We start from the raw sequence: 24,175 nt of genomic DNA on the forward strand, positions 1-24,175 counted from the left end.
CTGCCATCCAGTGGCCAATATTAAAAACTGCACAGATTATTTCTACTGCCACATTTCCAACTGCACCATGAAACTAGTCTGTAAAAGTCATCTTGTGCTATTCTCGAACAAGGGCACAGCACAAGAGTCAATGATAAACCTGTATGCATCACATTTTTCTATAATTGCTATTTTGAACCAACCTCCATCTCCAATATTTTCCTGACAGTACAATATATTCACAGCCCTCACGTTCCAGCTATGTTTTTTTCTGCAGGTTTTAGAACGTGCCTCTTGCGTCCTTCTCATTAGACATGCACAAGGTAATTTCCCCCTTCAGTGCAAGCTGGAGAGACAGTTAGAGTTGTGGGCTGGCAGACAGGGTTGTGGGCTGATTGCAAAAATCGATCTGCTGCAGATGGAAATGAGTCTGAATTCAAATAGCTTTCAAGTCAATTCTAGTGGCAGATGGTTTGCTGAGACTCACAAACATCCTGCTTCAGCTGTGGTGTAGATCTTTATCTGAACTTCATTGGCACTTTGACTCCAGTGAAGCCCTGACTCCCTATAAACAGCAAGTAGGGTTACTTAGGAACTTAACAACATTAGAAAATGTATGAACGAAAAGAGGCCATTTGGCTCAACCAGTTCCTAGTAGCTGGTTGATCACAATAGGCTATCAAGTTGGATCTTAAAAGGTCCAGATCATCAGCATGACTAAGTTTCTCCGTTACAAGAATCACATGGAAACAAACTTAGGACAGAGTAGAAGACACATCTTTGCAAGGCATGTGGTGAGGGTTATGGGTTGGGTTACCTGTACCATTGTGACAAACTGCTAATGTCTAAGAGCTTGCAAGAAACAATGTGGTATCGGTCCCCCCCCCCCTCCAACAGTCTATCTCTAACAGAGGTAAGAAATGTTACACAGAATAAAGGTGGTATTTTTACATTCACTAGGGGCAGAGTCTGCTGTACCAGGTGTACTAGACTGACACAATCCTGTGAGCTCCACTGTGGCCGCAGGGCTGCTTTAAATTGTTTTAGAAAGTCACCAGGATGTAATATGAATTGGATCTGTGCTTCTCTTCCTGATGAACTGCAACAAGAACAACAACCTGGAAAAAAAAGTGCACAAAATGGTAAACAGTGTTAGAAAAAGCCATTATTAAACAAGAGATTACTGCCGAATTTAGCCAGCTATGCTGTTATCAGATTATACATAGCTATACCACGAATGTGCCAGCAGAGGGAGTCTACATGACTAGCCACACAATACATGTACAAGGTAAGGCTGGCATTTAACTTTAAAACGTAGGTGTGAGTACAGTAAAATCTAAACAATGGAATTCAAACAGAAACAGAAAAAAATATAATATATATATATATATATATATATATATATATATATATATATATATATATATATATATAGATATATATATATATTCAATTAGATATTTTTACAAGAAATCACTGGGGTTTTTTCCATTACTACGTCACAGTATATGTGAAACGTTTTGTTTTCAGTCGAGCTTTTGGTTGGGCAGGTTGTTCTACCAGAGCTATGCAAATTGTGTCATAAATAGATTTAAAGTTCTCATGCTAATCCAGTTGCCTAGGTGACAAGTTTGCATTGCTGTCATGTTGCAGCTATCTGTCCTGACTAAGCACTATTCTTACTGTTGCAAATCCCTTGAGATATTTCTTTTCAGATTTAGACACTCTAAAGGCACAGTTAAAAAATATATTATTTATTGTATGTGTAATAGATTAGGAAAATTATACTGTCAAAAAGTGATATCCTGATAAGAATATAAGGAGGATTTTCATGAAATCTTGCACACACTGCTGATATGAGCAGTCTTTTTTTGTTGTTTTTTTTTTTGTTTTTTTTAAATCCGTAAATAAATTCTCACACGTCCATTTCCAAACGTTGTAGGTGAGCTTTAACAACTAGCGCTGCTTCTTATTTATTGCCATGAATTACAAATTAAAAACAGTTATCGTGGTCTTTTTGTTTAGTCTTCCTTCGACGCAAGAGGGCAGAAGCGGAGAAACCTCGCAGTTTATGGGAGGAGACAGCAGCAGCTGGTAACGGGGCTGAGCAAAGCCAGCCCGGTGACAGATTGTGAGTCTGACAAAGTAGTTAGAGCAACAAAGCGGAAAGTGCGGGGATCGGCCAAACCTGACAGCTGGGAGGTGTGCTAGACAATGCTCGATTAGTTTGTAATACCTACTTAACTGTGTTTACAAGTGGCAGGCTGGGGAAGATAGATCGCGTCCAAAAATTAAAATATACGCAATGGATGGCTCCCGAAGATGACACAGAGCGCAGAGCGAAGGTAGTTTAGAAGTAAAGTATTTTCCAACACACAGGAAGGAAAGGAAAAAAGGGCTGGATATATAGACCGGGGCCACAAAGCACCCTCCCAGTCTGAATCAGCCAAAAAGAACAGCTGCAGGCTTCTTATCCACAGCAGGCCAGCGAAATAGCCAAAAAAAAGGCAGAAGCACGAAACGGAGGACGATAAGAAGAGTTAAGTTGGATGCGCGTTTAAAAAAAGTGCCTGAGTGATTTGACTACGAGTGTTGCATTATAAACAAAACTTGACGTGCTTTTTTTTGGGGGGGGGTGGGTGGGTCTGTCACTAGCAACTATTTTAATCGTTAAATATTGACTATTTTAAACAAAAGCAATAATCTTTTGGCACCCATGGCAGCCGAAGCACTTGAAAGTCAGGCAGTGGTAGGTGATATTGGATTGACTAAAAACATTTCGGAATCAGATTCAGACACACCCAGGCTAGTCGTTTCTCAGACAGTGGAACCGATGCCACCAGCAGCAACACTGACTCCAGATCAAGTCTCTGAATCGCCACTGCACAGGATGTCACCTGCATCAGTAAGTGCTGATGGTGCAGCTTTAGCGACTCCAACCAAAACAGCAGGTCCGCTACAGGAAGCTGCGGTCGTTAGGACCTCAACACCGGGTAGAAGTTATGAGCCGCTCTCCTCAGAACAGAATGGAAGGTGAGTGACAGATGTCTTCCTGTTCCATTCCCAAACTAATTTCGCAATGCAATACACCTGTCAGCAGTCGATCTAACCCCTCTTAAAAACAGCTGTTGTTAAATGTTGCATATGTTGTTGTAAACACAAAACAAGAAAGATATTCATTCTTCCATGTGTTCTCTTTCGGTATGTTTTGGGTATGGAGGTTGCCCAATAATAGTTGAAAACTCGGCCTTAGTATCATAATAGAACTTGCAAAGAAAGAAAATAACATTTAACATAACTTTTTTTTTCAAAGGCAATACTTAGTTCATCAAAATTAGTCAAGTTTACTTCTGGTGTCTTGGCTCAGATATAGATTGCAAAAAAAAAAAAAAACAATAATGTGCAGAACCTCATCAATTTTGAGGAGAACTAGTGTCCAGAGTGGGGTATTCCGAGACTGACTTGGGCAGCTGCAGTATTGTGGTGAGACAAGACAGTCAGACTTCTGTTTGAGTGTTTAGCAAACCTCAGCCTGACCTGTAGTGCCGTAATTGCAGGCCCTGTCTAGTTTAGGCTTGTAATACTGTACACTGAACATACTACACACAAAGCAGTCACTACCTGAGTCAGGTGCTGCAGTATGCTAATGTAATTAATTTCTTAAAATTAATTTATTCTCAAGCTGCAGCAAGTCTACTGAAAAGGTGTCCTTTTGCAAAAAAAAAAAAAAAAAAAAAAAAAAATAAAACACCTTTCACTAATTATAGGGTTTTTTTTTTGGGTGGGGTGGGTTTATACAGAGGCATCTTCATAGGCTAAATTAATTTACCATTTTGTTGGCACATATAATAGTTGAATTAATTGTTTTTCATCTAGGCAGGTATACTGTAGCAACTTTTTTTAAAGTATCCCAATTTTCATTTCATGCTCCTAAGCTTCTCTGTTCCCACAATAGCCTCAGTTCATGACATTGAGCGTTTTTACAAGAATAACATTTCTTTTGCCATTTTGGACAAGTCTCTTATCCCTGTATACTGTAAGCCAGCCTGCTTGTACCCTGCCTGTCCTGCCATTAACTCACTGCTAACCAGTCACATAGCCTAATGGACAACGAAAACATCGATCTGTAAGGACCATTATTGAGCTTCCTAGACAGTGGTGATTGATTCATTTTGTTTTCGGCAAAGCACAAGAGCACATATACTGCACAGAGGCTTCAGCATGCAAACACATTGATATTTAGGCTTGATTTGAATTAAAATCCTGACAAAAAATAGTGGAAAGGGAAACGATCTGCTCACTAACTAGCAAAACAGACTCCAAAAAAGACTCCTTGCTCCAAAAAAGACTCCTCAGGCTGGTTGTGAGGAAGCATATGAGTGTTGCACAGGCGTCAGTGCACAGTGCTTCTCCAATGAGCTTAAAGTATAAAGCATAAGGAAAATATAGATGATAAAACTTTTAACGGTTATTTGGGAGTCTGAAACTACACATTTTGAAGAGTAACCAAGTTAACCTTTTGCAGAGCTAGGAGATGTCTCCAGCGTGGCTCCTAAGAAACATGACCATGTCATTCTTACTGCCAGGAGGAAAGCGGGGTCAAAGGGTGAGCAGAGTGAGACATTTACATCCACTGCAATTAACTCCTAGTAAGAAATCTGGTAACAAGCTGACTTTGTAATTCCCTGCTCAGGATTAAATCATACCACTCATATCAAGTGGGCTTCTGTTACTGGCTTTCCCATTATGGGAAATGGGGGCAATGAGGGGAAATTTCCAGGAAGGAGCGTTATGTGGATAGACTGCAGTGTTTGTAGGAGATAGTTTAGTTTAGATAGATTAGTTTGAAATAACATATCACTGCAGTGTAGACAACATGGGCACAGGTTAAGTAACCTTTTTTGTTAACACTTAACAACTGTACAAAGTCACAGTATAAATACACAATCGAAATACAAATATGTAATGCAATTATAAATTTTGGGGATCGTTTCAAACAATTGGGTTCATTATCCCACATAGATTCATCGATACGCTATTTCACATCTAATATCACGGGTCAAAAATATGTCGTACACGGTTTTGCATTGTAGGAAAGAAGATCTGAAATTGTGAAGCTCTGTTCTGACAGGTCCTGCATATTATCCACCGGGATGGGTATGAACAAACATTACCGTGCCGCTTCTTAATGATAAACTAAGATATTACTTAACATAGCACTGGGACCTCCCAGGTAAAATAAATAAATAAATAAAACTAGCGCACAGGCTAGTATTACACTGCCAAACTGTATGCTGAAATATTTAACCAACAGTAATTTGAATACTCATGAAGTGTTGCTGTAGAGTATGGGAACTGCCCCATTTAGTTTTTTTTTGTTCTGCGGTCTACAGTAATGAAGTGAATGGGGAAATTCTTACAATAATCACTTTTTTTATATCTGTGATGGGCTTCACATTATACAGGATCCACAGACCAGATGCTGCACTGGGTTCAGTAACTGAGATGCTGGTCTGTTTCACACTACAGTAGTTCACTATTCCTCCTTATCTTAAACCCAAAGGGGCAAGCTTGCATTGCATGATACCCATAGGAGCAGGTCTTGCTTTCATGTTATTTCAAAATAATCCTAATTGTTTGTGATAAAACCTGGTAATGACATTCTTTGGTACTTGACTATCAGAATCTGAGGACACAGGTCACAAGAACATTACGGTCGCTGCTATAGTGATTAAAATGAATGCCTTGGCTGGTAATGAAGTGAGTTTAAACTCTTGCCTGGCTGTACATGGTACATGTTTTGAGTGGCATGTCAGATACAGATTGTGAAGGAAACGCCTTGTAATAATGCTGTAACTGCACCTAGTCTGTTACCTGTCAAGACAGATCTACTGCAAGAGCAACATGCACGTCTATAGTGAGTCCCAAAAGCGTTTTTGAAATCCTTTGTTTTCAACACATTGTTTTCATCACATTCTAAGAGAGTGACTCATTCTGTAGACATTCCATCCACCCTGGTGGTTTCAAAACAATTTGTTCTTCCTCTGTATTAAGAGTCCTGCATTCAACACAGTTGGCATGGGTGGGGTTGTCTGAAACCATAATGGTTGTGAGGATAAAAAAAATAAATAACGTGTAACTAAACTGATTGCACGAATGTGGGTCACTCTTTCTAGAGTCGAGGAGTGTTTTACTATTGTATTAATAAAAAAAAAATGTAAAAACTGTTTTGCAGTTCTATACAATTGAGGAAAATCAGGTTTGAGATTTAATAATAATAATAATAATAATAATAATAATAATAATGAAAATAAATATATTTTATTTTGTTGTGCTGCTGTATTTTAAAACATGTCAAAGCAGTCGCTATCACTTACAGGAAAGTTATACTAATATGGGGAACAGTATTACCTTGAATAAACCTCAGCTGAACTAAAAAATAGCAAACATACTGTAGCAGTTGATCACATTGGGTTTGGAACAAATATTGTACACTTTCACGGGTGCCCAGACACAGTGCAGACCCTACGGCAGTGCCGACGAACTGACCCTACAGCAGTGCTGACAAACTGACCCTACAGCAGAGCTGATGAACTGTTGGACCACAGTACTGGATTCACAGGGGGGTGGGGGGGAGACAGGTGGATTATACAGCTGTAGCCAAAAGTTTTGCATCACTATACTAAAATGTAATAACTGTATACTGTATTATATTCACAAATGTTGCTTCGTGAAGTTGTAAGAAACCCGCTGAATAATGTTACGTTAACATATTGGGATATGTACCTCTTTGTAGTTTTCCATGTACTTAACTACAACTGACAAAAATTTAAAAATTTAACATTTTGAAATCAAATCCTACTAAAATGTTTCATATTGTGTGTGGGTTTTTTTTTGTTTTGTTTTGTTTTTGTTTAAATTATGCCTCGATCCTAAAATTCTGGGTGAGCCTACATTTTTGGCCCTAGCTGAAGATCATTCCGGAAGGGTGTGATGGTGACATTAGTACTGTTGTTTCCTATGCAAATTATTTTCTTTGTGCTCCTTGATTCCAGCGGTTTTGTGTCCAGAAATATCATGGACAATCATGGGTGTTTTATAAATGCAGCTTGTTTCTTCCTTCTGAAGTGTTTTATCACAAAGAGGGCCTCATTTATGGGCATGATCAACACGCTACTTCACAGTTGTTCACATGACAGTCCCAAATTGAATGGAGAAGGAAGCTTTGGCTGTATGCAAGAGTCCATTTCTAACAGATTTCGTTTCTAACCTTTCGTTTGCATTGCAGCCTGCTCGAGAGGCAGGAGTCGGTTGCCACCACAGAGGCCAGGCTGAGGATGGAGGGTGTGGAGCTGAAAGAAGAATGGCAGGATGAAGATTTCCCAAGGTACTCAAACAATGAGGCTCCCTTGTCTTTCAGAACCACCCCTGGTTTTGTGTATAAACACTAAGCCATGCAGCACATGAAGATTGCAGTTTTCTCAGAGAAGTTAAACGGAAGTTCTGAGGTGAAGCAAAGTTCATCTACTGTCTCGTTTCTGAAACAGGTGCCTGTCCTTTGAGAAATGGTTTCTGTATCGCAGAATTATTTTTATTATGTATTCCATGACCACAAATACATATATGTCTGATGCCAAAATTCTACTGTATCTTTTATAGGTGTGTTAAACTATGCACAAACAACTTTCACAACCTTCCTAGGTTCCTGTGCTGTCATTTTTTTATCACCAAAATTAACCTTTTATGTAATGTAGTTTATTGCAGTAAGCTTAGTCATTAGTTAGCCCCTTATTCATTGGATAGCTACATAACTACAGTGATGGAAGGTAGGTCTGTGGTTGCATTATGCCACCTAGAAAAGAACCAGCATTATACTTGTCAGATTCTAACTTTTTCTTGCAAAAGAGGAGCCCTCTTTTTTATAACCTTTTCCTAAACTGCAGTGCTGCATGACAATGTATTGCTTACAATCTTATCTTCAGATAATTAAACAAATGGAGAACTCCACTTCCATACAGACAATTGTTCAAAAGCAGTACTCATTTCAGTAATTTTAAAATGAATATGGGTTCGATTAATTTTCCTAATTGTAGCGTAAGGAACACAGAGCCACTCGTGGTCTCGTGTTGAAGTGTTTTTCAGACACTTTCCCAGCTAACGGTTAGGCACAAGCAGGTATGATCCAAGTAATCCACTGATGTATTCAGCAGGTAAATACACTGTTTCTACTAGGAAAACAAGCAGACCTGTTGCTCATCTCAGGTCAAGTAATCCAGTATACAGCAGATGACACACCTGTATTTACTACTGCAACTAAAGGAGACACCCCCTCATAAAAAACAGCTGGTGTACAGTCACACCACAGCCATTCAGAGCTGTGATTATGGACAGGTTTTAGGATGGTTGTGAAAAGCTTCTATTGGGTTGTTGGGTTGGACTATAATAAAATACTTTTTTGTAACTCTCATTAATTGCAACGTTCTTCCTAGTTAGCCGTTCTTCCTCTTGGTCTGCTTTTCGTGTTTGTAATGAAGCCAGACCATGTTCTCTCCCACAATAAAAGGGGGTCTGAATTAAATGAATGTTCAGATGCCCAGCATTTCTTTGTCTACAGGAATAGAGAGGGACAAAACCTCTTGGTAGAAGTGTGGCACCAGTTCATTCTAGCTTTAGATGACTGTCAGAAACATGATTATCAATAATAATTTTTAAAAATATATGCTTTTTCTTCAATAATTGTGATCTAAACCACCAAACCTACTTTGAACTACTCTAACCTACCAGTAAAGTGGTGGCACAGGTTAGTTCGTTCATTTTATATAAGATGTATTAGAGAACTGGTTGTGATCAGACTTTGTTCTGGCTCTCATTAACTCCACGTTGTCAGGTTTGTATTCTATGCCTGGGTATGTGTTTGTTACTGACATGCAGTACGTTTTTCTGATTTCATAGGCCACTTCCAGAAGAGGAGGACATCCACATGGATGGGGAGCTTTTCACAGCCTGTGGGAGAGAAAGTCATCCTGGTAAGCGGGCAGAGGCAGTGATCTCTCCCTTGAACCCCTTAGAGTTGAGTTTCTGGATTGCAGCCACGGTACAAATCAATGGACAGCAACTTAATAAGACAATACATAAACACACAAAATACGAAAATCAACATTTTATTCAGTCACTGTTTGACCACTTCTGATCCTAATTTTGAATCATACTTCCTTTTTTGATCATGCAATATAATACGTTTTAAATAACCGTCAATAAGTATTACATGCAGTCATTCAAAAGCATTATATTTTCAGGTGGCACGTTATATCCCCTTCGGTCACTGTGTGCACACATATTAAAAATTCAATAAAATAAATTAAACATTTGTGACCGAAGGGGATATACAAAGTGCGTAATATACATGGATTGTAGTATACAGAGTAGTATGTTATATTCTATTTTTGATAAGGCTTTTTACAAGAGATGTTATGTATTTGTTTATTGTACTACTTTTATTTTCTAGTTCCACAGTCTTTTGAGGCGAACGGCGATAAGAAAGCCAGGAAGAAGCTAGTGGCCCCAAATATCAGTCTGACGCTGAATCGCAGCGATGGGTCCCTGCTGTCAGATGAGCTGGAGGAGAGCGGGGAGTTGGAGCTGGATGATATGGACACCCCCTCTGACAACAGCAATGAGTTTGAATGGGAAGGTAAGCACATTGCACAGTGTCTGAAGCATTCACTTCTAGACCAAGAGGAACTGGGTAGTCTGGTCCCTTTCTGCAGTGACAGTGACAGATTCTTTGCAGTACATAGTTATTGAGGTAAGAAATAAACCGCACACACACTCCGATATGTTTGGAAACTTGAACAGGTGTTTAGCCTGCTGCTTTGTATTGCAACAGTGCCAAAAAAGAAATACTTACTAATCAATTTTAAAGAAAACACTGTCATACTCAGTTTACTGAAGTATTGTAACAGTGCTTGATTGTGATGTTGGCTCTAGAGAAGACATTCTCATCTTGAGTGCAACATTGTCATGATGCCTTGCTTTATGTCAAGGCGTTGGTTAAGTTTTCTTAGCAAGAATAATAATTCTCTGGGATGAAACAATCCCCATTTAGCTAATGTTGAGACATTTGTAATAGCAATCTATTAAATGTGTGTTCTTGTTCTTCACTTCATTATTCAAGCTAGCTGTGCTGTGTCTGTTGGTATTTACAGCATTGACAATTCTCACATATATACCCCAGTGGACTAACATTAGTTTACCCTTTTAAGTTCTAAGTATTCATCACATGTTAAAAAGGATGTCTGTCTTGTTTTTGTGTTTCCAAATGCTGCTTTCTGCTCTCTATCCTGGAAGGATTGTTTCCATTCACTGCTTTGTCTTGGAAGCAGGCTTCAGGCAGGCAGTAGGTCTGTCTCCTGACTCTTATGTGGTAAGGTTCACAGAAGACAAATCTGTCTTTGTTTTGCTCACACAGAAATCAACCAAGCTTTGAAGAAGTGATTTGCTTTATTTTTAAGTGATTTTTTTTTTCTTCAATAAAATAAAGTCCAGTTACCTACATATACCCAGATTATATTCATTACCCCAGTCCTATTGTAATTATATGAATGCTATGTCATGTGAATTTGCTTGGATAAATTAATGTCACACCCTGAAAATCAAGATCATTTTTTTTTTTTTTTTTTAAAGTCACGGTTGGACCACTTCTGATCCTAATTTTAATTTTTTTTCCTTTGCTCATACAATCTGAAAGAACTTCTTTAATAATGCGCTTTAATGACCGTCAATAAAAAGGTTTATTAAAATACAAAAAATGTAAAAGCTTGACAATGTATAAAATTTGCACTTCTGAAATCAATGCTTTGTTAAAATCCACAGAGAAGGGTGCTGATACCCAAGTGAAATTGGAAACCATCCAAATTTGGATGAAAAGTGGTTTACAGTGAAAGACAAGTTACAAGCGAGACATTGTAGAGAATCACAACATTTGCTTAAGTGATGAGTCCATCTTTGGTCCCACTGAGGGGACAGACCATGCAGAGACGCTTGTACACCTAGCTGATCAAAGTAGGCTGCGGTGGGGGCATGGTCTAATTCTGTTTAAAACTTTGTAACATAGCTCAGTCAATTGAGTACTTTATAACAACTGAGTAAGTAATGTTTTGTGTACGTTTACTTGAATTTAAAAATAGACTTTGGTTGGATGATTCCAATATTTACTCAGAACTACTATTACTTATCAAATGTGCTTACTGACTAACGATAAAGGTCACGATTCTAAGCCCATTACCTGATATGGGACTCATCATTTCAGTGAACAAGGAACCCCCCCCTCCCCTGTAAATAGGGAATCATTTAAGACTCCCATTGCATAGCAGTTGAAGTCATTCCAGGTTTCATGTCTCAGACCGCTGTCTTCAACTGTACCCTGTGAAATGTGTGGGACCTGAAGTGGTTTCCATTAACTGATGGGGGAATTTTTCAGATGATCTTCCAAAGCCCAAGATGACTGAGGTTCTCCGAAAGGGCGTGGACTCGATCCAGGAGTACTCCTCCACGGGCAAGAGGGAGGAGGGGTGGCGCTGGCGAGTGTTCAGGATCGGAGATCAGGACCACAGAGTGGACATGAAGACGATCGAGCCCTACAAGAGGGTGATCAGTCACGGAGGTCAGTGATGAGGGGCAATTTATTTCTTCTATGGTTTAATTCAATGTGTAGAGGCTAGGGAATGACCATGGCTTTGCTATTAGACTACAGGGATGGTGAATTTGAACTGAAAGGCCTCTGCGTGCATTTTACAGAAGTATGGTGTCTTTAGGCAAGGCTTTAAAATATTTATTCATATTTGCAACATTACAAACGTTCCACCTACTTTTTTCTTTTCTGTTCTTTTTTTGGTGTTCTATATTGTAATTTGCCAACCACACTGATTCAGAACCTGTTTTAGACCCATTGTGTGAGGCTGTAGTTTCAACTTTTAAATCTATATTCTGGTACTTGAAAATTCTTCTAGTAAAAAGTAATGAACCAAAAGACAGTTATAGGGGGGACTTTTTTTTTGGCTTTTGGATAGAGGCCCAGAGACATCCTGTAGTTCAAAAAAAAGGTATTTTATTATAAATAAACAAAAATAAAGTGCACAAGGGCAAAATAACAGATACTCAAACACAAATAAAGCAAAAACAAAACTCACAAAAATAAAGTTTCCAGGCTGGGCAATGCCTTCACTGGATTTAGAAAATTCAAAAACCACAAAACAAACACCAACCTGCTTCCTCAGCTCCCTCCTCCCAAATGAGAAGCTGAGGCCTCCTTTTATATCAGGTGGCTGGGCGCTGATTGATCGTTAATCAACCTAATCAACTAATCAACCCCAGCCACCTGAACATAATAAACCCAGGCAGGCAGGGGAAGTTAACCCCATCCCTGCCAATTTTAAAGGGCAGAGCTTTGCTCTGCCACACACCTCCCCCCATGTACAACGTACACCGGCCGCAATCGGCCAACTCCCCCCTTCCCCCCCCCCCCCCCCCCTCCCCCCAAGAGTCCAATTATGTCCCTTGGGTGGGCTGTTATGGTGGGTGGTGGTGGGCGGGGTTGATGTCGGAGCCCCCAAGCCTTCTTTGGTTGAGGGGGCCCCGAATGTCCAAGGTAGCATGGGGACGGCGGCCCGGCTCCCTCTGGTGGCGGAGGCGGCGACGGCGGCCCGGCTCCCTCTGGTGGCGGAGGCGGCGACCCGGCTCCCTCTGGTGGCGGAGGCGGCGACGGCGGCCCGGCTCCCTCTGGTGGCGGAGGCGGCGACGGCGGCCCGGCTCCCTCTGGTGGCGGAGGCGGCGGCGGCGGCCCGGCTCCCTCTGGTGGCGGAGGCGGCGGCGGCGGCGCCCGGCTCCCTCTGGTGGCGGAGGCGGCGGCGGCGGCCCGGCTCCCTCTGGTGGCGGAGGCGGCGGCGGCGGCCCGGCTCCCTCTGGTGGCGGAGGCGGCGGCGGCGGCCCGGCTCCCTCTGGTGGCGGAGGCGGCGGCGGCGGCCCGGCTCCCTCTGGTGGCGGAGGCGGCGGCGGCGGCCCGGCTCCCTCTGGCTCTGAGAGCGGCGGCGGCTCCTCCCTCTCGGGCTCTGAGGGCGACGGCGGCTCCTCCTCCCTCTCTGGCTCTGGGAGCGACGGCGGCTCCTCACCCCTCTCTGGCTCTGGGAGCGACGGCGGCTCCTCACTCCTCTCTGGCTCTGGGAGTGACGGAGGCTCCTCCTCCCTCTCTGGCTCTGGGAGCGACAGCAGATCCTCCTCCCTCTCTGGCTCTGGGAGCGACAGCAGATCCTCCTCCCTCTCTGGCTCTGGGAGCGACAGCAGATCCTCCTCCCTCTCTGGCTCTGGGAGCGACAGCAGATCCTCCTCCCTCTCTGGCTCTGGGAGCGACAGCAGATCCTCCTCCCTCTCTGGCTCTGGGAGCGACAGCAGATCCTCCTCCCTCTCTGGCTCTGGGAGCGACGGCAGATCCTCCTCCCTCTCTGGCTCTGGGAGCGACGGCAGATCCTCCTCCCTCTCTGGCTCTGGGAGCGACGGCAGCTCCTCCTCCCTCTCTGGCTCTGGGAGCGACAGCAGATCCTCCTCCCTCTCTGGCTCTGGGAGCGACAGCAGATCCTCCTCCCTCTCTGGCTCTGGGAGCGACAGCAGATCCTCCTCCCTCTCTGGCTCTGGGAGTGACAGCAGATCCTCCTTCCTCTCTCTCTCTGGGAGCGACAGCAGATCCTCCTCCCTCTCTGGCTCTGGGAGCGACAGCAGATCCTCCTCCCTCTCTGGCTCTGGGAGCGACGGAGGCTCCTCCTCCCTCTCTGGCTCTGGGAGCGACAGCAGATCCTCCTCCCTCTCTGGCTCTGGGAGCGACGGCAGCTCCTCACCCCTCTCTGGCTCTGGGAGCGACGGCAGCTCCTCACCCCTCTCTGGCTCTGGGAGCGACGGCTCACCCCTCTCTGGCTCTCGGGAAGGCGGCTCACCTCTCTTTATTGGAGTGACCGGTGGATCTCCCATGTCTACCGCCAGGTAATTAACCACCATGAGAGCAACCTCTGGGAAGGATATTGGGTGGTGTTGTTCCTCCCACTGTTCCCACCTCTCCCCATCTCGACGCCACAGCGTGTTGATAACTATGGGGAGATCGTGGACGAGGTCTGCCTCAGGGTGCATCAACCAGTCCCAGATCTCCTGGGACGGTGGTGAAGGTGGTGGTGCTGGAGGTAGTGGGGTGGCCCCTGATGCCCGGGGTGAACACGGCACCTCTTCCTGGGCCTGGTTGTAGGGGCATCCTGCCCAGTTGTGGCCGTCCTCCTCACACCGGCCACACCAGTTTGCCGGTGGCACGTCTGGGCAGGACCGCCAACGATGGTCCTCCTTCCCGCACCAGGAACACCAGGGGAAGAGGCTGGCCGGGTCCTCCAGCGGTGGCTGCAGCAGCTTACATTTCTTCAGCTGCTGCTTTTCCCTGCCTTTGCCGCTGTCTGCTCTTCTTTCCCATTTTTTTTTTTTTTTTTCAAAAAAAAAAAAAAAATAATTATCCCAAAAATTCCACCAACAAAACAAAACAAAAATACTGCTCTGAGCCTCTAGGTGGCGCTATCCCACTTCTGACACCAAATGTGGCAGGCTGGCGAGTGGATAGAGGCCCAGAGACAGACTGCAGTTCAAAAAAATAACTATTTTATTATAAATAAACAAAAATAAAGTGCACAAGGGCAAAATAACAGATACTCAAACACAAATAAAGCAAAAACAAAACTCACAAAAATAAAGTTTCCAGGCTGGGCAATGCCTTCACTGGATTTAGAAAATTCAAAAAACCACAAAACAAACACCAACCTGCTTCCTCAGCTCCCTTCTCCCAAATGAGAAGCTGAGGCCTCCTTTTATATCAGGTGGCTGGGCGCTGATTGATCGTTAATCAACCTAATCAACTAATCAACCCCAGCCACCTGAACATAATAAACCCAGGCAGGCAGGGGAAGTTAACCCCATCCCTGCCAATTTAAAAGGGCAGAGCTTTGCTCTGCCACAGGGGGGACTTTTTTTTTCTTTTTCAGTGTGGGTCATCCTGTACTGAATAAAAAGGTGGTGGTTGCTGTAGTTCCTACTTCTTTTGTATTCAAGCTTTTCCCTGTTTACCCAGTATAAACTATTCGATTCCCCTGGTTTCCAGCTTGTACACTGTTTGACAGTGTTCCGATGGTATTTAACAATTATAGTTAGGGCTTCTGATTTTCGGTTTTAACCGATAAAACCTGATAAAGCACCCCCGATACAAAAACAATGAAATCGATGGATAGCCAATAAACACTGGAAAAACTGTGGAAATGGTTAATCAATTCACGTTGATTTTACCCGTTTTTCCAATTAAAATAATACCCTTTTTCCATAAAATAAAACCTACTACAAAAATAATAATAAATACATTTCCCAGTGCTGCTGGGCAATGTCCCGCCTTCCTGACTTGCATCTATCGTTGATTCGTTCTGAATACTTTAAACCCACCCCAACTACTGAGTGACTGAGTAATTAAGCTTTACCACCCTTAATACATCACTGCAAGAAAACATGTTAATAAGTTAACTAAACAAAGAAACGTGTCCCTCTATATTAATGTATATTTTAACTTGTATATCTTTTTTTTATTTCCTTGTATGCCACTTTAGACATCTGTTCAAGGATGTCTTTATGAAGCTGTAATTTGCACCATGAAAACTGTCCAAACTGCACTGTGCTTTCTGCTCTAGGTTACTATGGAGATGGCTTGAATGCCATCATCGTGTTTGCTGTGTGTTTCATGCCAGAGGGTAATCTGCCCAATTACAGATATATTATGGACAATCTTTTTAAGTAAGTGAACATTCATATTCATACAGGTTTTGATTGTGTCAGTGTGCTATTATTGAGCATCTTTCTTCAAACATGAGGGGGTTGATTTGAAGAGCAGCTCTAACCAGTGTTTTCCTTTTAGGTATGTAATTGGTACTCTAGAACTGCTGGTTGCTGAGAACTATATGATAGTGTATTTAAATGGTGCTACAACACGTCGAAAGATGCCAAGTTTGGGCTGGCTCCGGAAATGCTATCAGCAGATCGACAGGAGGTAAGGTCACCAGAAGAATGAACTTTTACTGGAACGTTAAAAAAAGAAATGTAGTTATAATGTTAGACAAGCAAATCGTCGTTACGACTACTTAAGAGCCAAAATGAAAAGTATGAGTTGTTTATTTCTTGGTTTTTAATTCTGTGGGTTTATTTGTTTGTTTGTTTGTTTTTTAGTAAAATGTAGGCCACCTTTGAGGAAAGATTGGTAGTTGTGTTATTTGTGTCAACTGAACTTAGAAAGTGCATTCTCATTGTAGGTTACGGAAAAACCTGAAATCCTTAATAATTGTTCACCCTTCCTGGTTTATCAGGACACTTCTGGCTGTCACACGGCCGTTCATAAGGTAAGTACTACAGTTGATCCTGTGTTGTAAAGACTGCTGAACGAGTAATAGCTGCATTGGAGTAGGATGATTAAGACAGGGTGTGTGTCGCTGTGGGATATCGCCACACCTCGGGTGTGTTGGGAGGCATTGTGAGGAGTTTCCGTGTGTTCTAATTTTTCTCGAGACATTGTGCTCGAGCCAAATGAAAAATGACCCTATGCATTTCAGGTTTCGATTGGCTCAGTTTATTTTACTTGACAAGACCCTCTTTTCATCTGAAGTCATGCAAATGAAGGGGAAAGGAGGAGGTTGATATGCAAATTAGCCATCCGTAGCGTTCTCATGCTGTTTTAGCAGACAGCTTGGGAAAATGTGTTTTCCATGTACAGAGAACAGGTACACCAGAGAATCTCACCTGGAAATCCATGGTTGTCAGGTGAGATAATGTTTGAGTGAAACTCTAAAGCACAGTGTTAAGCTCATGTAACAAAGCTGTGATTTGTAAATACAAATGTATTGTGGTTTGTTCTTTTTTACTGCTATGTACTGTACAGTGCTTTGCAATACTTTTGTATAAAAAGCGCTATTTAAATGCATACATAAATAATATAAATTATTTTAAATTAAATAATGTTTAATAATATGTTTTACTGCTCTTGCCCAAATTGTTTTTCAGATGTCCATTGGTAGGGTGGCATATCGCTAGTAGTGAATAATATTTCAACTCATTTATCACACAACTTATTAATTAAAGAAAATAATTAACCCGGAGATATATAATGAAGCTGCTCAATCACCATGGCTGAAAACCGGCGGAGGATTATAGAGATCTGTGCCAGACACCTTCCACGTATGCTCCCAAGGCTGTCTGGATTGAGAGCAGTGGGCATTTTCACGTGAAATGCGGGTTTCCATGTGAAAGTGGGTGTGGATTTTCCATGTTTTACGTTATGCGCACGGGTAAATTAGATTTACCCTATCCTTCTCTGTGGTCGTTATTTTCGGCCATAAACCCGAATCTGTCGAGCTGTTCTCCCAAACGTGCACGTGCATCGCCACTTCACGTGTGAATAACCACACATGGAAACCTACCCCTTGTCAATGTGTATTAATAATTATGCAAGGCAGGTGTCACAGATAGTCACCCTACCAATAGGCTTAGTGGCTTGTTGCTAAAGCTGTAATATGGTATATTCCTTTGTGTTACCTTGTCCTACTTCAAGAGGAACTGGCTTGTCTTGGCATTAATCTCAAACCACTTAATGTTACCTTGGGTCAGGTAGTCCAAGATTAGAATTATTCAGTGTCTGTGAAACCACTCCTTAGTGTTCTATAGAAATCCCATTCTAGCACAGCTCAGTTTATGCATAACACATACCTGCTATGTACAGCTGGGTTATCTGCTCTGTCTTTTCTTGTTTCCCCAGCACAAAATTTAGCCAAAAAATCAAGTATGTCTTCACCTTAACAGAGCTAGCTGAGCTAGTCCCTATGGAGTATGTTTCTATACCAGAGTGCATCAAACAGTAAGTGTGATCTTTTCTCTTAAATTAGGCCAGTAAGCAGTATGTTTTATATGCATAGTATGTTTTTTGTACAGCTCATAGTTTGCTGTTATATGTAGGAAAAAGGACTTTTAACATGAAATGCCTGTTCTGATGCTGTTATCCTTACACTGCAGCTCTTTGTATTGTTTTGTAACAAGTAAACAAAACTCTTGTTTCATATCAAAAATGCCTGTAGAACTTAAATGTACATAGCCCTTTGACATTAAATTCTCAGTGCCGCATAATATGAGGAGTCTTCAAGACATCCTTTTTTCTCTTTGCGTAATCATTTTGCATTATAAACATCAACAAGCTACTTGGTAACCAGCATTTTTAAGTTAATTAATTTGTAATGTTCTTTTCAAGTGTTTGTTTGTTTGTCTTGAGTGTCTTGTTGGCTGTTCAATTTTCTTTGACCTAATTCCATAACCACTTTCCCTACCCTTCAAAGGTATGAAGAAGAAAAATTTAGGAAAACACGTAAAAGGTATCTGTACCCCTATTTAGGGAATTGGCCAGGCCTGCGTAGATTGCATTGCACTAAACTAACTCTGCAATTACTGTATTGGTTGGCTTGCAGGAATGTGACACACGCTTTGTTTAAACACCCCCAACCCCACAAAAAGGAGCACATTGCTTTGCCCCAGTTTTGAAAATGACTCCTAATACAAATGCACCTTCACTTAAAGTTCCTTTGTCATCTCGTACCATTTGCTCTGCTGTTCTGCAGAATTCTATTTTGTTCTCTTTCGCTTAGTCAGGAAAGCTCAGTACATAATCTGTGAGTATTGCATCCCCAGCAGTATATCATTTTACATTTAGATACTGTTCTATTTGTGTTCCACCTCATAATAAGAATGGACCAGTCCCATCCTCTAGTGGAACATTGGAGTACCCCCTACACTCTGCAGGAACCAAGCAGCTTGGGGGTGGGGGGGGTTTAAACACTTAGAATGCTTTGTCATTGACATTCTGAGTGTGGGATCTACACTCCCAGTGAAATTCTGTGTACTGGTAGGTTTCAATGGGGTCATGACTTATAATTGTTAATGGAAGTCAAAAGGCTATTTAGTTAAAATTTCACCGTTGCTCATTTTTTTCTCATCCTACACAAAACCCTGCTCATTTTGTCTCAAATATAATTTGTTCAGAAGATCCCAATTTCCCCCTTTCACTGCTTTTTAGTTTTATGTTTAAAAAAGTAGTGTCTCAATCCGTGAGTTAACCAATCTTTTGATTTCAAAGGTATGCCTAACTGAGCTTCAGTCAACTCCAATCTCTTTACACTGCTGAAATCGTCTTGTCTAAATCTCTAAACCACAGACTGACCCACTACATGCATATCCTTAATCCTCTTGATGTAAAAAGACTTGACCCTTCTTAAAGATAATTCAGCTGTGCAATGCTCACAAAATAATCCTTAGATTTATTGGGTTGTACTAATTACTAATTTTAATTATTTTCAGTCAACAGCAAGCCTACCTGAAGTAGACAAAATGATGCGGATCGTCCACGTTATGTAACAAAACATCTTCATCGCATTTCTGCCGATTTTAATTGGATTTAAACGTTTACATAAATACTGCCTTGTTTTGTAGCCATTTTGGCATTGCAGGTCTTGCATATGTAGAACACTCAAGGCAGCCCTCTTACAGCAATACAAGAAGAAAGGGTGGAGGTCTCAGGACTGATGCTAACAAAACAACTAATAAAGCCTGATTCACACTTTAATACAACCTGAATGCATTTTCATTTTCATAGAAATGATGTTGCATTTTAATGAAACGTTCCATTTCATATGCTGTAGAACACTCCCTTGCATTGTGATAAAGCAAATTACTGAAAAGTTGACTGTTAGTAATGCCAGTATGCTCTGTGATGTCATTTCAAGAGTACATTTTTGGCACAGAGCAGGTGCCTTTTTAGAGCACTTGAATAAATATAATTTGTACAGAAGGACGACTTCTTCAAATTGTATTCTTGCAGGAGTACTGCATGGGAACAGAGCTTTGCTTGAATAGTGTTGGAAACATTTCATGATCTGAATTAGGAACAAAAAACAAAGTCTGAATGCATCCTCCACTGATGGAGAAATACTACAGAGAAGCTCTTTATGTTCTCCTTTCCAGTAATTATCCTGTGGTTTATGAGTTCGTCCTAACAGGTCAGCATGACGCAATGTTTAGACGTGTCCTAAAATCCCACTGGTTGCCAGTGCTGACAACAAACAACAGTAGAAATCGTTTGCATCGGGAAGATAATGGATGTTTTTTGCATTGTTTTAAAAAAATAGGTTTGAACGCTGAAGTCCCAGAGTGGAAAATGAGCATCTTTTTTGCTTGGTAATAAAGTCAGTGGCTGTTTTGTGTTTGTGGAGGACAGGGTTCACACTGGTTATTTGGTGACCGTGGACTATTGGTTGTTGTGTTCTTGTGTGGTGCACTATGGTGGTTGTAAAAGTCACATGTTGTAGCATTTTTTTTTTCTTTAAGACCTCTTTAAAGGTAATGCATGTATACCAACAACTGTTGGTTATGAAAGTTATGATTCCAGTAACCAGGAAATAATAGGCTGATTACTGTACATAGGACAAAATGAAAACAGTTGCTTGTCCTATATATTTCTTTCATGAATTGTGGTTCCTTCATCACAAAATAAGTTACGCAGTCAACTGTACAGTTTCTTTTAGTTTCATCCTATGTACTGTAGCAGTCTTCCATGTTAGTGTAGACAACAGGCTTTACACAAATGTTTTCCGCGCCTGATAATTCTCTTCAAATCAAGGGTTGCCTTTGTCAAGCAGGGGGCAAGTATGGAATTAACATTATCAGCGTGGAATTGGGACCCCCTCCCCAACTACCTCTGTTTTGCTTTTATTTTGAATCCACAGACTTGACAAGGATATGCTTGGGAAACAGGAGACGGCAGCAGCCCAACAGTGAGAGACCCTATCCTTGTGCTTCATGGAAAGATGCAACAGACTGAAGAATGTGTAGGAAGAATGCTGCTTTAATACATTGGTCAGCCGTTGCCTTTAGATATTATTGTTCTAGAATAAGAGCCTTTCTTTTAATATTGTGGGAGCCTGTGATGTCATTGCAACGGTCACTGTTGTATTTGTATGCCAAACACTTACTGTACAGGAAGGTCTACAAGCATTTTGTACCTTTTACCTATCATGCCAAACTTTGAGAGTGAGAGTGAGTGAGTGAGAGAGAGAGAGAGAGAGAGAGAGAGAGAGAGAGAGAGAGAGAGAGAGAGAGAGAGAGAGAGAACAAATTTTGAATGATGCATGTTCTTCCGTACATTTAAAAATATATATTTATATTCATAAGTGGAAAAGGATAGAGATTAATATATTTTTTATGGTGGATATGATTTTGAGCAATATTTTATAGGTCTGTGAACCTGCAGCATGTGTATTATAAAAGCCTAAGGCAGAGACTTTCTGTGCTCTTTGACTGCTAATGGTCTGCATGAAAAGGCTCACATGTGTTTATTGTACATGCAGTAAAAAAAAAAAGCCATTATGGAAACCTGGTAATAGTTAGATGCTGTACTAGGAAGAATGTAGATGTAATGAGGAAAGAATTGTTTTTCACTTGGGAATGTAACTTGTGTAGTCTGTTACTGACTTGTCAAATGTGTTTAAAAAGTATCATATTGTACATTTACTGTTTGCAAGTAAACTGCCTATTGCAAAAAAAAAAAAAAAAAAAAAAAAAAAACATTACAGTACATGTTTTATATTAAATTCACAGAATCACAGTTTGACTTAGCTGTAACTCTCTGCAGTAACTTTGCAAAAAGATAACCCTTTTCTACAGGATAATTTATTCATTCATTTCAGTGTCTTACCCAGAAAGAAGTCTTTCAAAAACGTTATAGGGCCATACCAAAGACCTAATTAAATAGTCTGTTGTGCTGCATCTCCTAGACCTATATAGAGGTCTGCAGTGTTGAAAGAGTTAAATTAGCCCACTACATGTTATATATGTATGTATTTGTGTGTATGAATGAATATGTGTATCTAAATATATTTATGTATATACAGGACTAGTGTATGTTTGTAATAAAAGAGGTATTGATTGAGGCTTGTAGCGTGTGATAGGACTCTACCTGCTGCTTAGTAAACCCTTTTGGTGCTGGAATGCAAGATTAAAGAAAACATTGCTCTACTAGAAGGTGCCAGATAGCCATGATTCCATTCAGTTAATCCCAGCTGAGCCAGAATGTTGCTACAAACCTCAAGGGAAAAGTTCCTTCATCTATAAAAAGTTACAACTCATTTCCTGAGCTTATGTAGTTCCAGTACTGTGCAAGTTATGCATTTCTGATGTCTGAAGTTTTAATTAGGTAATGATTAGACCTCTGCAGCACAGCTGTCTAACCAGCGAGCTCAAGATGTATATGGACAGCTCCTGCTTAGTCAGGAATGGTTAATTTTAGCTGTATTTCTTTCAGGAGGAATATATTGTATTTGGTCATTGTACTGTCTAAAACAATGTCTGAGTGTGTTTATCAATTGAAGATTGTGTTTTAAAGATGTAGAAGCTCTGAAAATATGTATGGTCAAATCTATTATCTGCCCTTTTCTGGTTTCAGCAACATTTCTCTGTTCCTTTTATGATTATACAGATCAACTTCTTATCACAAATAACTTTTTCTCACCTGCAGGTCTGCCTTCGGCTCTGTGTTGGTAATATCCCTTAACATGCCAAGCACTGATAGCGAATAACACTCAATGAGCTTAATGAAACTGAGGAACAGGGAATGACAGTAAAACATTTCTTTTGTAAGGAATACTGTGCCCAATGTAGAGAGCCTTTGGGGACTGGAACACCTACGAACCAATACAGGACTGCTCTCTTATACCTTCATAGTTATGTAATAGTTAGAGACTTGATGGAAACCTATTGAGAAGTTGATTGAATCCTGATTGAACTGCACTTTCTTTGTGTAAGCAATAGGTTTTGTATTTTAGGAAATTAAAACATCTTCAGTTTACTGTACAGTTTGACAGTATCGCGTAGAACCTCTAAGTTCTTACTGCTACTGTAAATCATTATATTAAAAGAAGATGGCCTGTCTTTCCAAGACTTTAATAATTTCATTTTGAAAGGGTTGTTTCAGTTAAAGCCGAGTGCAGTGTCACAGGAAATTGACACGAATGTGCCATGAAATCACAGAAAGCAATAAGAGAAACCCACAACAGTGTGCTCTCATTTTAATTCAGTTTTCTGCCTCTTTATAAACTACTTGATAGTTGATATGCAGGACTGCTATAATGGTGCATGGTAGCTGTTTGACATGGCTCTTATTTGCTGAAGTGGTTACCAACTGGCAGAATTCGTGGGGGAAAAGCACAATAGATTTGAAACCAAAAATGTAAGAAACTGGAACATTAACACGCAAATAGTTATGTTAGAGTGATACACCTCCTTAAGTTATACTGCATGTGCCCCCTGAATTGTAGAAAGAGCTCTGTTATTATGGGTAATCCCTCATAATACCATAATAAAAACATATTTGAACTAAACTGAAATCAGGGGTAGTGATGTATTTATTTTTTCAACCAAAGTACAGTAAGTCTCTTGGAGATTTTGAAGCAGAATTGAATCTCCCTCATTTGCTTTCATTAATAAACCGTTTAAGTCAGGAATCACATTGAATTTTGAGAACGTCATTAAAATCATTTTTAAATATTTGAAGAGCGGGTGATTGTTTATTGTAGGATACAAAAATATTGTCAAACTTCCCCAAGCAACCAGCAGGGGTGGTCACATTCTGTGTTGGTTCAGTGTACAAACCAGGTCAATAATTTCCCCACAATGTATGTGTTTGGGAATCCGTCCACACTACAGTAGCTACAGTAACAGCTCGCCTTCCTAGTGGTTTTTATGTTTTCATTTGCAGGCACCCATTGTTTTGCTTTACACATGGATGCGTTATACACTAGCTATATAGTTGATTGTATCTTATACAATTCAAAATAGAAATACCACTCGATAACAACTTTAATATCATATGAAACAACACTGTGTAAGTTACAGTATGATTACAAAAGTGTTGTTTTCACTGTACATTTTGCCTTCCAGACGCTGATTGTTGTATGTGGAAATGAACAGTACTGCCCCTTTAAATCGCTTCTCCGCGCCTCATATTAGGTTTGTCCTCTTCGTCGTGTCGTATTCTCTAGGAGTCAGTTTCCTG

General features: G+C 40.9%; 1 protein-coding gene across 4 annotated transcripts; it reads left to right on the forward strand.

Annotated features, from left to right (window-relative positions):
• Window positions 1–2,096: 2,096 nt before the first annotated feature.
• Window positions 2,097–24,058, forward strand: bnip2 (BCL2 interacting protein 2). 4 transcript variants are annotated; one of them, XM_041226306.1, is made up of 11 exons: window positions 2,098–3,012; window positions 7,268–7,366; window positions 8,932–9,005; window positions 9,485–9,670; window positions 11,459–11,641; window positions 15,732–15,834; window positions 15,956–16,087; window positions 16,347–16,433; window positions 17,843–17,941; window positions 18,414–18,449; window positions 20,853–24,058. In XM_041226306.1, the coding sequence occupies exons 1-11, from the start codon at window positions 2,696–2,698 to the stop codon at window positions 20,902–20,904; spliced, it is 1,368 nt and encodes a 455-aa protein (XP_041082240.1). In that variant the 5' UTR covers window positions 2,098–2,695; the 3' UTR covers window positions 20,905–24,058. The 4 variants fall into 4 exon arrangements, with proteins under 4 accessions (XP_041082239.1, XP_041082240.1, XP_041082242.1 ...); XM_041226305.1 differs by lacking the exon at window positions 20,853–24,058 and having other exon boundaries at window positions 2,097–3,012; window positions 18,414–19,422; XM_041226308.1 differs by lacking the exon at window positions 18,414–18,449 and having other exon boundaries at window positions 2,099–3,012; window positions 19,429–24,058.
• Window positions 24,059–24,175: the final 117 nt, after the last annotated feature.

Source organism: Polyodon spathula, chromosome 24 (genome assembly GCF_017654505.1).
Source record: "Polyodon spathula isolate WHYD16114869_AA chromosome 24, ASM1765450v1, whole genome shotgun sequence".
NCBI classification, from domain to species: domain Eukaryota; kingdom Metazoa; phylum Chordata; class Actinopteri; order Acipenseriformes; family Polyodontidae; genus Polyodon; species Polyodon spathula.